We start from the raw sequence: 13,876 nt of genomic DNA, 5'->3' as shown, positions 1-13,876 counted from the left end.
AATGCTCCATCCCTGGCAGTATTCAAGGCCAGGTTGGATGGAGCCTTGGGTGATATGGTTTAGTGTGAGGTGTCCCTGGCCATGGCAGGGGGGTTGGAACTAGATGATCTTGAGGTTCTTTCCAACCCTAACTGTTCTATGATTCTGTATGATTGTTTAGCAGACAGAAGCAAAGGAGCTGCCAAATTCTAAAGATTTTTTCCGAGGTTTTCTTGTTATGGTTTTTTTTTTTTGGTGTTTTGGTTGTTTTGTTTTGTTTTTTTTTATGTGTAGAAGAAAATGAAATGCAAACTTTACTTTTAGTCTCCTTATCCTAGAGACTATCAGTAAAAGCTTCTAGGACTGGAACAGTGGTTGGAACACCACTATCTCAGAATACTGTTGTAAACAAGCTCTGTTTTGTTTATACAGGATCCCAAATTTGAGTTCAGTTCTAATGTATGCCACAACGATATTTCAGGATTTTACAGCCGGTTCTCAAAACGCAACTGCATTAGACTTCCTTTGCCATCTGTGTATAAACCATGCAACTTCATATTGATACACTGAAGTGTGACTGTGCAATTCATTACATCAGTCAGGTGAAAGAATTGACAGACAAGACAGTAGTTTTGCCACACATACCGTTAGAAACAAAAACCTTACTGGTTTGTGTTTTCACACTTCTGCATAGAAATTAATTTCTTTGGGATCAAGTTTGATAAATTTACTAGTTGAAAATACTGAGCTGAATATCAGAGCTGGAGACAAAAACTTTTCAGTGTATGAAGTATGATAGAACCTTTTGCAGCACTAACTTAGGAAACAAAAATGTACTTTTTTTCCCAGATGTCTGAAATGGTAGAGCTCTCAAGAACATCAACTCTAGAGCTTCAGAAGCAGCTTGATGAATACAAAGAGAAAAATCGCAGGGAACTTGCAGATGTGCAGAGACAATTGAAAGAGAAAAACCTTGAGGTAGAAAAATCACGCCTGGCAACTATGAGAATGCAAGATGAGGTAATGACTTCTGAGTTCAGTGACAAATTCTAACCTTTGACCTACAATTCAGCTGAGATAATTTTCAAGACAGTGAATGTTTGCTATAATGCTTTGGTGTACTCCATCATAAGAGGCTGATCTTAATCATCATGCTTTTGAGTTTAATTCTTCATGATGATGATCAACATATATCTCCTGCCAGGGAAATAGAGTTTCCTGTTTATGACAAATAAATGCAGTATTTGATAAATGTATTTTAAGTGATATGACAAGAATTCCATTGATGATCTGCTGCTCTGTTAATGCCTTTTAAATTTCTACTACTGAAAGAATTGAGAATGTGGAAATATTCATGAATTAGAAAAAAACCACCAACCCACAGCAGTTATTTAGAAAACAAAAAAACAAACACCCCACCCCCTCAGGAAAAAAAACAGATTCTGGCTCTAAATGAGCTGACATGTATTCTACTCTTCCTTTGTATGAACTGAGTTGTAGTTTTAAATGACAAAGGTGTCTGTGCAACCAAGAATCAACCACAGTCTTGAAGTGTCTACCTCAGCATGTAAATTTTACTGTAAAGGCAATCCAGTCTTTTAAAGATCTACATATACTTGTTCTGCCATTGGAAAGGCTGTGAGAGTACACTGATCACAGAGTTTTCTGTATGTAGACTATTTTAATAGTTTATTTTTCAAGTTCAGAACTTCTCTTGTGTTGCCCTGCCCCCTTAACAGACTTGGGGAATGGCTTTAAACTAAAGGAGGGTGGATTTGTCAAAATACCTATCTAAATATTAGGAAAAAGTTCTTTACTGTGGGAGTGGTGAGGTGCTGGCACAGGTTGCCCAGAGACGACGTTGATCCCTGGCAGTGTTCAAGGCCAGGTTGGAGGGGACTTTGAGCAACCTGATCTAGTGGAAGGTGTACCTGCCCATGGCAGGGGGTTGGAACTAGATGATCTTTAAGGTTCCTTCCAAACCAAACTATTCTGTGATATATGTTAGCAGTTATGTCATTGGCAAAATGCTGTCATTGAAGTGCCTCAAACGTATAAACTACATAATTATTTAAAAGCTAAAGTAATGGCAGTCTGAAAATTAAAGGAATAATATTGTGAAAGTTCAAAAGATAGAACCACTTTAAAAATTGTGAACATTTTGGCTTGCTGTAATAAATAAAGAATAATTGTCACTGTAAAACCTGTAGTGTGAAGCATCTCTTTAGATATGGTATTTAATCCAAGTTTATTTTCTTGGTGCCATCTTGTGGATAAAACAAAAATTACTATGAAAAGCATATAGCTCAGTGCAATTCCTGTAACACTTCGGCGTCTGTCATGTTTGTAGTCAGTCCCCTTTACTGACATAATTAATTTATAGAAAGTACAATTTCGAGTGTGTTACCATCTTATTGTTCCAGATGAGTCTTATGGAAGAAAACTTGAGGGACCACCAGAGAGCCCAGGATGAGGCAATAACAAAAACTCAGTTGCTAGAACAGACTGTGAAAAGCTTGGAGTATGAACTAGAAGCCAAAACCCACTTAAAAGATGATCGGGCAAGACAAATCAAACTAATGGAGGTAAAAGGCATTTTTCAGGGTCACTTGCTTATTAGAACTGGTTAAAATAATTTTGGTGTTTCACATGGATTCTGCAAGGAAGAAACAAAGTAAGTGGATGCTGTTGAAAGTCCATGTAGTACTACTGCAGGAGTTATTCTGGTGATCTGTTAGCATATCTACTGTAGCGTGATGCATTCTAAATTGCAATTGTTCTTTCATTGTTTTAATTAGTTTTCATTTTAATTAATTTTTTCTGGGGCTTATTGGGCAGAATTGTATTATTTTTGTTCATAGGCCCATCACTCAGAACATCAAAATAATTTAGATGTGTAAGTTCTGTGTAGCATCAAATATAAATCCATTTCTGGTCCTAAATAACACTGTTATTCTAACTATGTTGTTACAGGGTTAGCTTCATACTGTATTTTGACTTTCATAAACAAGTATTTTTATACCATTGTACTCATGTACTCATATGAAAAGAGATTTGTCATCCAACTCTATAATGTAACTTAAACATTCTAAGAACAGTCTCTAGAAACATTATAGAATTTCTGTTACTTTCTGGAGATTGGTGGGAGTGATTAAAAAGGGAACTGAAACTTCTATTTTACTTCCGTCAGACAATTCCCTTTAAAGACTTATCTACCTGTAATCTCTGTTTCCTAGATTCTGTACATTTTCAAACACATTTTACTTTTCAAGCATAGTCTTCCAGAGTCTTTGATGCATAAGGAAGAATGCCCTAGGAGTAATCTGAAGAGGAATCGGAAAGTAGTATGTTGAAATTACTTTTCTTTGTTCCACTTAGGACAAGTTATCTCACCTGGAACTTGAGCTTGATGAAGAAAAAACTAATTCCGATTTGTTGTCCGAGAGGATCAGTAGATGCAGAGAACAGGTACTTGAACAAGTTTTCCAACTGGTGTATAATGATGAGCAATAGGGTTTATATACTGTGCTTAAGCTGAGTATGTGAATCTGAAAAAAGAAGGTTCACAAACTCCTCCATGTCATCACAGACCCTTTTTTTTTTCCTGTTTTCCTAACTGGGAAACTGACACATGGCATATAATGACTGAAGACCAGTATCATTCTCTGATATTCTTAATGCAGTGAGCTTTGTCAGGTAATGATTGATGCATGCGGTGATGATGCTATATTAGGCTTGGTTCTAGGTGATGAGGCTAGCAGAGAAAGCCTGTTGTAGAAGTATTTTAGGTTGAAAGGTCACAATTCTTTAACTTCCTGAAAAGTAGGCCATCATTAATGGAGTCTTGATTTCAAAGAAGGAGCAACTTAGGAAATTGTGGAATTAATTTGTGAAGTCAGCCAAACTGAAGGTGCTGATCAGTTTCATCAGAGAAGAAGCTTTGTTTTCATTACAAGTATAAAATCTAATTAAAGTATATCAAATATGAGACATTTGGAAAGTGTTTTCCACACAAAAACGTCAGTCATTAGTTCCAGAAGTGTTGTATGGGTATATAGCCCAGAAAGAGGGGAAGAATGATTTAATAGCAAGATTGTGTCTCCTGGAGCAGAAAATGTAAAGATGAAGTGATATTTGCCAAGGTACATGAGACATGATGGGTTAAAACTTATACAGGGGAAGTTTAGACTGGATATAAGGAAGAAATTCTTTGCTGTAGGGGTGGTGAGGCGCTGGAATGGGTTGCCCATGGAGGTTGTGAATGCTCCATCCCTGGCGGTGTTCAAGGCCAGGTTGGACAGAGCCTTGGGTGGCATGGTTTAGTGTGAGGTGTCCCTGGCCATGGCACGGGTGTTGGAAGTAGATGATCTTAAGGTCCTTTCCAACCCTAACTATTCTATGATTCTATAATTCAAGCGAGTAACAAAAAGGTTCTTGGCTGTGTAAGTAGGAAAAAAAAGTTGTGGAAACTCTATGATGAGATGTATCACTCAAGATAAAAAATAAGCAAGGTATGCCTCTTCAAATAGATGAGTATTTTGCCTCTGCCTTCAGTAAGGCCAGTGAATATGCAGGTGTGGGAAAGTGGAGTGGGCTAATGGAAATGGGACCATTAATCTGGAAATCAAGTCTTAAGAGAATTAGGAGTTCATTGTCCTGAAGAAAGAGGGCTGAAAGAAGTGACCTATGAAATTATAGGTCCTGTGACAAAAATTTACAATAAATCAGAAAAGTAGAGAATAGTGCCTGATGACTGAAAAAGTAACCAGAGCATCCATGGTCAAGTAGTCAGTATTATGGAAGGTTTTCAATAGTCAGTGGAACCAAATATGGTGATGCGGCTGTCTTGGAATATCACTGTCTAGACAATGTTCATTGCCTTAGTTTTACTTTCTGAGAGATAGGAAACTAGTGTATAAATCATTACAGTGTGTGTCATGGTTTAACCCCAGCTAGCAACTAAGCACCATGCAGCTACTTGCTCATTCCCCCTGCATTGGAATGGGGGAGAGAATCAGAACAGTAGAAGTGAGAAAACTCATGGGTTGAGATAAAGACAATTTAACAGATAAAGCAAAAGCTGTGCACACAAGCAAAGCAAAATAAGGAATTCATTCACCACTTCCCCTGGGCAGGCAGGTAGGTGTTCAGCTGTCTCCAGGAAAGCAGGGCTCCAGCACACCTAATGGTTACTTGGAACAGCAAACATCATCACTCTGAACATCATCCCCCCCTTCCTTTTTCTCCTAGCTTTGTATGCTGAGCATGATGCCTTATGGTATGAGATATCCCTTGGATCAGTCAGCACTGTTGTTCTTGTCCTGGCTGTGTCTCCTCCCAGCTTCTTGTGCACCCCTAGACTACTCTCTGGTGGGGTGAGCAGAAGAGGCCTTGACACTGTGTAAGCAATGCTCAGCAATAACTAAAACATCCCTGTGTTATCAGCACTGCTTCCAGCACAGTTCCAGAACAGAGCCCCGTATCAGTTACAATGAAGAAAATTAACTCTATCCCAGCCAAAACCAGCATGTATCTACTACTGTAGGTTTACATTAAGTACTATATCTCTCTCCAGAAAAAAAAAATTGCTGACATTCTTTGGAGTAGCTTTAATTTCAGAGGGAGAACAGAAGTAAAATCTGTTTCCTGTGTCTTTTCAATGAAATTGTATATCCCACTAAGACAGCTAGAGATATATAAAATGAGTGAGAGCTCAGCTTTCTTTCCTGCATTCTTGAAACACTACTTTGTTGGGAACCCAGGTTGCTGAGATTCTATTTGATTGCAATATAGTCTTTTTGCTGTTGTTACAGTGATATTGTACAGACTCTTGAGTCTGGGTGAAATAGAATGTAAAGGACCCATAACAGTGTGGGGTCATGCTATTGTTAAATTAGGAAGCCTTTAATACTAGAATCTATGTCTGTGTTTTAAACCTAGGATAAAAGAACCTCAGTCATAGCTGCACTTGTGGGTTCTGTATTAAGTTAATTTGCTAACAGAATGGAAACCTAAAACGCAGATGGGTGACCAGAATGTTACATAATGGGTAAAAGGCGTGTTTATTTTGAGGTCTGGAGTTTCTCATTTCACACATGAGTTACAAAGGTTGCTTTGTTTTGATTTTATGCCAGAATGACTAAGTAGTCAAATTACTAAAGAGTATTTCAGGGTCTGCTAAGCATTTATAATGACATGAGAAATTATAGTGGATTTGTTTTGGTAATATCTGTATTTCTGTAAATGTGTTATGTTTGTTTCTTTTTTAATTAGTGCATGTTACTTTAGTATACTGATAATGAATTATAATACTCAAATTTTTAGTAAAACCAACTTGAAACAACTGATTCTCTTTTACATACAGCTAAATGTTGGAATAAACATTGGCAAGGCTCTTAGTTCACATTTCATTTACCATGAAATGTTAGCCTTTTTATTTTAAACACCCTTTTGAATCTGGGAATGGCTGCATGAGACACTGTTCTCATCTTCCCTACTTCACTCTTGAGAAGTACCACAAAAAAGTGGAAACAGTAAAAAAATCTGGGGGCCAAGATTAATTGTATCCTATTAGGTTTTAAATGATAAGGTATTAGCAGCTCAACAATTAGCAGTGGTCAACAATCACACACACATTGAAAGCTGGAGTTCTCAGCTGCCCTTTGAGTTTGAAGGGAGCAGGAACAGGGCACATGTTAGTACATGATGGGCTTTTTCCCCTTACAGACAAGTGAAATGAAGCACCTCTTGCTGTTTTGGTTTTACAAACAAAAATGAAAAATACTCGATACACTCATCAATTCTTGTATTCTGTGAAAATGCAAACATGGCTCTGTTGACTTCAGTAAGTGTGAAAAATGGACTAGTTAGTTTCCATGACAACTTCAGAATAAATACTGAAGGATAAAATTGCATTGCATCATTCACTTCCTTTTGGTAAAACATTCCCAGTGGATAGCTGTATACCTGTTCTAGCTGGCACCAGCTGTGGGAAGCAAACAAGTGAAAATGTGAAGGTTGCTTTTCTGTTATGAAGCATCAAAGGGGGGTTATTTGGCTTTAGCTTGTTTGTTTGTTAAATGTTGGGGGGTTTTGACACTTGAGAATTGTGTATGTATGTCTAGATAAATATATATATAGTCATATATATTATGTTTTACATTTCCGTACTTGGTATTAATAAGAAACATAAACTGTGAACCTAGTATGAGATGGTAAACAATGATGATAATACCTACAATATCACTAGAAATCAAATTGTTTTCACTAATAATGAACTCAACAGCTGCTTCTAATCCTAAAGCTGGCACAAAATGCTGTTACATCTAATAAAGCCTTGTAAAATCTGATACTATTGCTTTTCTTAAGTCTTTGTTGTTCACATTGTTCAAGTCCAGCTGTGATAACTGTTGCCTTAAGCTGCAGAAAAAGTTTATTCTTCTAACATAATTAGAATATATTAGATGTGGGAAAGGTAAAATGTGAAGCACAAAGCTCCAGAGCCTATCTTAACTGCTGGGAAAAAAAGTTAAAAGTTTGAGCACATTCTGGTACTTAGCTGCTTTTTTCCTTTGTGCATGTTAATTATTTGTTTACTAAAGAAAGGTGCAAGTAGATAAGTTAAAACAGTTTCCACCTCCTCCATACAAGAGCTGTGTGCTGCTGCTCTTCTCTTTTTGCAAGCTCTTGTATATATTTGCACATAGCTTTCTGGTCCTAACAGATAGTCTTTTTCCTCTCTCACACTGTTTTTCTCTGAGGTTGCTTTTACCCTGAAGTGTCCAACAACAGTAGCAGTTATCTTGCAAATATAATAATTGTCCTCTAAATAATTCCTTGATTTGAGATCTTGGGAAGATTGCACAAATTTTCCACAGCCTTTGAGCACAGTAAGAGCACAGCAGAACTTTAAGCGGTCCATTAAAGATCCTACTTAAAACAAAGCCCGTTCTTAAGTTGCATTTTTAGTCATTCATTTTACTATGAATTTTGCTATGAAACAGTGTAACAAATTCTATGTAATCCCTTACATTATAATGTTTTTCATATATTTCATGAACAAATGCAGTTACTGTGAACATGTGTGATTCTAATTTGTATATATAAAACCTTTAAATATATAAAATGTTTTACTATGTAATGTATATTAGTATTATTATTATCATCATCATCATTAGGCTTCTATACGAAAGCTTTTAGGAAATTGCCCAGCTGTTGAGAACACAGCCACATGCTAATATTTGTAGTCCAGTGACTGTTATGACCTTAGTTTTCAGGAATGCCTTCTAGTGTTCCGAGAGCATACTGTGACATAGCATATGCAACTGCATGTATTGCTACCATTGTTTGTATTCATATATTCATTCCAAAGCTACAGACACAGTGCAAATTACTTCTTTTAAGCATGTGATTAACTAAACAGGTATCTTTTAATATTGTGGTTTAAAAAAAAAAAACAACAAAACCCTGAGGTAAAATTTCATGTACTTCACTTGTTTGACCTTCACATTCTTAGCATTGCTTTTGGATTTTTCTATGCAAGAATTCCTAATGGCTTTTAAACGACCTTTAGTGAGAGAGATCTGTAGCTTAAAGCTACTTAACTGTGGTGGTGGGTTTATGCAAGTTAATATGTAACTATCATAAAGCAGGAAAGAATAGTGAGGCCAGTGAAACAGTTGTCAGTCTTCTTGGAGACACAGTAATTGGCATAGATGTCCCCTGTGTTCCCCAGGTGATATTCATCATAGTAAACACTGTGCAGCGAATAGGACAAATGCTGTGGTAATGTTTGCTGTGCCTGCAAAGGCATTTGTAAATACTCGAGGGTAGTCTCAGCAGGAATAAGAGGGAAGAAAAGTATTTGGACACTACAAACTTTTTCCTTTAGCTCTGAAATTTCATTAGCAGCTATTAGGCAGTATAGAGTTTCTCTTTGATCCTCAGAATCTTTTTTCCCAGTCAAGTCCAATAGAAAGTTAAACCAAGCTAATTCTGTATTCTTATCTCAATTCTGTATTGTTGAGGTAGGTTTTTTTTAACATCTTACATGTGAAGAGTATACTTCTCTTTTGGTAATTGAATACGCACTGAAAATATTTAAGAAACTGTAGCAAAAGTTGTGTTTTAACAAAAGAAAGAAGAACCACCCCCTCCCCAGTCCAGAAGTTGGTGCTGTCATGTTATAAAGACAGAAAAGTAACTGGAGGAGGGGAGCAATCAGTCTATTAAAAAAGAGCTTTTAATATTCTGACAGGTATGGAAAACTGTAATTGTCTGTAAAGTGTCTCACTGAGTTTAATAGAGTAAAACTCTAAAGTAGACTAGTCAGCAGCTTAAAGGTAAGATGCCATTTTAGAACTTCAGACTTAAGAATGAAGAAAGTAACTGTAGAAGGTGTTTGAAGACTGTTATGATGTTCCAAAACACAGTTACCTGACACATGATAGGTCTCATACAACATGTTAAGAGTTCAGTTCCCTGCTATAGAATATAGGGCTGGAAAATACCTAGAGTAAGCACTAGCAATAACATGGGCTTCCCAAAGTGACTTTTTAAAAATTATTTTATTTTCAAGATTCTAATAGTAATCTTCAGCAGAAATCATGCAAATGTCTTGAGTTCTAAGAAACAGCAAATTTTTTCTCATTGCATAGGTATATGTACTTTATGTATTGGTGTTTATATATATATACATAGCCTCATATAGATAAATGTAAATTAAATATTTAAAATTTCTGTCTTCTTTCTATAATAGATTGAACAAATGAGGACAGAGCTGCTTCAGGAAAGAGCTATAAAGCAAGATTTGGAGTGTGACAAAATTTCATTGGAAAGACAGGTAATTATAATTATGGCTGGCATGTCATCACACTGGCAAGATGACAGGGTGGGTATCTGCCTTCATTAAGATATTCAAGTAAACATTTAAGGAATACATTTAGTAGCTGTCATTATCCCACCATAGTGTGCTGCTGGAAGTATATTTTGGTAATAATAGATTAAAAAACATGCATCTTACTACAGATTCTCAAAATAAAATTCTAAAATATTGAATTAAGTCTAATTTTTTTTTCTTTTCTTCCTTTACCCACTCTTTTAGTTTGAGGTGTGTCACACTTTATATATTTCATGTACTAAACATTTGCACTATGCAGGGTGGTTGGAGCTAGGTGGTCTTCACGGTCCCTTCCAACCAAAACCAGTCTATGATTCTATGCATATATAGTATAGTAAGACATTTTTGTTGTGGTAAAAGCAGGCATCTCTATAGCACCAAATCCTGTCTATACATTTGAGGATCAAAGACATTAAATGTAAGAAACATGACAGTTGATACGATGTGTTTGTTTTAGAATAAAACTGAGGTATCAATATAGGCATTTTAAAAAGGCACATATACAGCAAAGACTATAGCACATTGCAGATGTGGCTGTCCAGTTTAGCCATACATCCTTTGACCACTTTTTGAGGAGCTGTTCTTTACATTTTTAATAATATTTCAGGAACAGTGTTGAAGGTAAATCATAATTTCAAGCAGTTGTGATTTTTGAGTATTCTGTATAAGCAAACAGTGAAAAAGTGAAAAATGGCATGCAACCAAAAGAAAAGACACAAATTTGATAGAGTACTTTACTCTCTGTTGTCTGGGCAGGAATGTGACACATGTAAATATCTGTGACGGAAAGTACGTTAAAAATACTTTCTAGGCTTTTGCAGAAATTTGTTCTGCAGCTCACTAGTCTTTGAAAGCAAGGTTATTACCATAGCCTCTAGCTGAGATCCAGAGGAAAGCTGTATTAGCAAATGATAGTATTACTGTCAGTCCCAAGAGCATAAACCAGACTGTCATGGGATTTTAGAGAACATGTTTCTACCAAACACCTGATTTGATGCCTGAAATTAAGCCCATCTTAATTGAAGAAAAAGGAATGCTGCCTACATGTATGTCTTTATATTTTGGATCTGCGTTTTCTCTCACAGCTTTTTTAGTTTTGAGATCTGAGATCATGGTTTTAAGCTGTGTAACAGAAAATATGGAAGAGTTCCTGTAACTTTTTATTTATTTATTTTAAATTTTATTTAATCATCAGGTCCCCATTAAAAAACAAAATTATCTGGCCTCATAAAAACTAACATGTAAATCTGGGCAAAAAGTGTGCTTTTACAAATCATGAAGTTTGTAGAGTTTTTCAAACTATGTGGTAAAAGTAGAATTATATATCTAAGAAAGGGAGGGGAAAACCTACAGTACGGGCTTTGATAGAGTAAAGCAGTATTTGATGCACGTAATTTCTTTATCTAATTGTTTTAGCCATATAACAATGAGTTAGGGGGAAGAATACCTAACAAAATAATTGTGTAGAGAATGAGACAGATCCAATGCTATTTGAAAAAATGTAACATATTAAAAATGCTGTAGGAAGGGGTTTGCAAATATTTGAAGTTAAAGGATCCATTATTTTTAAATAAAGCACTGTAATAAAAGATTTGTTTGTGGTAAACAGTAAAATCTCACTAACTTGGGTTTGGGTTTTTTTTTCATATTTCCTAATTTAAAAACATACTGGTCACTTTATGCTTACCTGGATAAATTTAGTTTGTGTTAAGGTTAATATCAGCATATATGTGGTAATCAAGTATGTTCCAACTATAGAACAAAGACTTGAAGAGCCGAATCCTTCACCTGGAGGGTTCTTACCGTTCCAGTAAAGAGGGACTTGTTGCTCAAATGGAAGCAAGGATCACAGAGCTAGAAGAACGACTTGAAAATGAAGAGAGGTGAAACTAATTATATTAAGATAAAAATATGCATGTTTATATTTGTTAATATGGCTTCTTACTAATATTAAGTCTCTAATACAATTATTTTTTTTCTCACAAACAAGAAATTATAATTATTGTTTCATACAAGTATTGCAAAATTTCTTTTTGACTGGAAGAACAAGATGTTCCCTTGTAAATTTAAAACTGAGCACAGCGCGAACATGGTTCCATACCTCATTATATTATCAATGTCTAATATCAAGTAACAGGCTTAGAAATGCAAGCTATAGTTTAACACATCCACATTCCCCTTAGCGGTTCATGCTTGTGAACAAATTTCTTAATGTGTTACATGGAATCAGTAAGTCAGAGCAGGGACCATTAATGTTTATTTGAGTCTTACAAAATTGCTAAAGATTTACGTAAGCAGGACTGGAAATATTTTGGTTCCTTTTTTTAATAAGCCTGTCTTCTATTTATTTTGTTTTTAGGGATAGAGCTAATTTCCAGTTAAGTAACCGCAGACTTGAGAGAAAAGTGAAGGAGTTAATGTTGCAAGTAGATGATGAACATCTCTCACTGACTGATCAAAAGGACCAGGTAGAGGGAAAGACTAATATGCAAATATTTGATACTAATTCTACTAGCATAAATCATCATATAAAAAACATATGAGACTAATATAGGTAGATGCTGATAAGTCTGTTTGTGAACACCCATTTAGTGAGATTCACAGTTCCTATTGTCACCATGTTAGTTTGTCTAGTACTAATTCATTACTCATTTCTAAAATCATAAAAAGAAAGCACTTACAGAAGCAATGCTATAATTAAAGAAATAAAGCCAATAACAGGACAGTATATGATCCTATAAATATTTACACCAACATATAATGCTATAAATATCTACACTAACAAATATATTCTGGTTTGCTATGGTTAAATGCAAGCTAGAAGTGTTAAGCATGCGTTGATATTCAACTAGCAATGTGCTTTACCATTCCTGTGGTCTTTGTTGATTCCTTGCTTAAAACATGGTTTGTTTCAGTATGTGAGTCAAATAGTTAGTAGTCTGCCAAGAGAATGAAACACGTTTCAATTGCAGACATCTTTTAAGAGAACAATCCTTTCAAATGCTGAGGTTTTAAAACATTTTAGAGTATCTGTAGGGTAAAGTTGCTTAGCTTTGACATACTAATAGCACCAGTCTTCCCTTACTGAGAGCCAGCTCTTGCTATTGTGTAATATTGTTTTACTCTACCAAAGGTATGCTTGCTTGTTGGTGTTCTTTCTTCATAAAAAACTGTATCTCATCATTATTCACAAAGTCTAAAGCTAGCTTTTGAATAATTCTGAAGCATGAGATTACGGTGTCACTACACTGGCAAAGTTGTTTCTTTATTCTCCTCCTCATAGATGCTGGAAGAATAAAATTCCTTTATTAAAATAGTCTTCTAATCTGCTGACATGTAAATATTTCAGTTGAGTTTACGTTTGAAAGCAATGAAACGTCAGATTGAAGAAGCTGAAGAAGAAATAGACAGACTGGAAAGTGCTAAAAAGAAACTCCAGCGAGAACTGGAAGAGCAAGTAGACATAAATGAACAATTGCAAGGACAGCTTAACACTGCAAAAAAGGAATTAAGGTAAGATGACTTCTCATACCTTACAATTATCTATTACATTGCCACTCACAAGATTGATCTCTTGCCCCTTTAGTCCATTAAACTGTAGGCTTCCTCTAATAGACGTCAAGGTTGTCATAAGCTGACAGTTTAGGAGACAGACCTGTGAAACTTTTCTGCATTTCCTTTTTCTACTAATGTTCTCCAATTCTTTCCATGGTGCTCTAGCTGTCCAAACCTTCTTTCTAAGATGTGCATGCTGCATCAAGTCACTGAGGCAGGGAATAAAAAAATGGAAAAAAGTGGTGGAACTCAACACTCTTATCATTTGTAGTAATAAAAATTTCCTGTTGATGACTGAAAGGTACAGCTATCCTATGTTAGTTTTCCTAAGCCATCTCTGAACAGCTCAGTGTGCAAGTTTTATAGTTTCCACTCTCTGTGACTTTAGAGGTGCTTGAAAATAATGATCTTCATTCTCTTGCATGTTTCTTTAAGATGTAGTCT

The 13,876-nt window shown here is 35.7% G+C and overlaps 1 protein-coding gene across 2 annotated transcripts in view; it reads left to right on the top strand.

Moving 5' to 3' along the window:
- The window catches only part of CGNL1 (cingulin like 1), a 62,192-nt gene that overhangs the window by 45,891 nt on the left and 2,425 nt on the right, over nt 1–13,876 (top strand). For both annotated transcript variants that reach the window (XM_031046133.2, XM_031046131.2), the window contains exons 12-18: nt 829–999; nt 2,403–2,564; nt 3,358–3,447; nt 9,737–9,820; nt 11,636–11,760; nt 12,237–12,345; nt 13,227–13,390. In XM_031046133.2, coding sequence (XP_030901993.2) covers nt 829–999; nt 2,403–2,564; nt 3,358–3,447; nt 9,737–9,820; nt 11,636–11,760; nt 12,237–12,345; nt 13,227–13,390 — 905 coding nt within the window. The remainder of the gene's footprint in view (nt 1–828; nt 1,000–2,402; nt 2,565–3,357; nt 3,448–9,736; nt 9,821–11,635; nt 11,761–12,236; nt 12,346–13,226; nt 13,391–13,876) is intronic.

Source organism: Melopsittacus undulatus, chromosome 9, assembly GCF_012275295.1.
Source record: "Melopsittacus undulatus isolate bMelUnd1 chromosome 9, bMelUnd1.mat.Z, whole genome shotgun sequence".
NCBI lineage: Eukaryota > Metazoa > Chordata > Aves > Psittaciformes > Psittaculidae > Melopsittacus > Melopsittacus undulatus.
The sequence above is the reverse complement of the archived record's forward strand: the minus strand, read 5'-3'. Positions and strand labels throughout refer to the sequence as shown.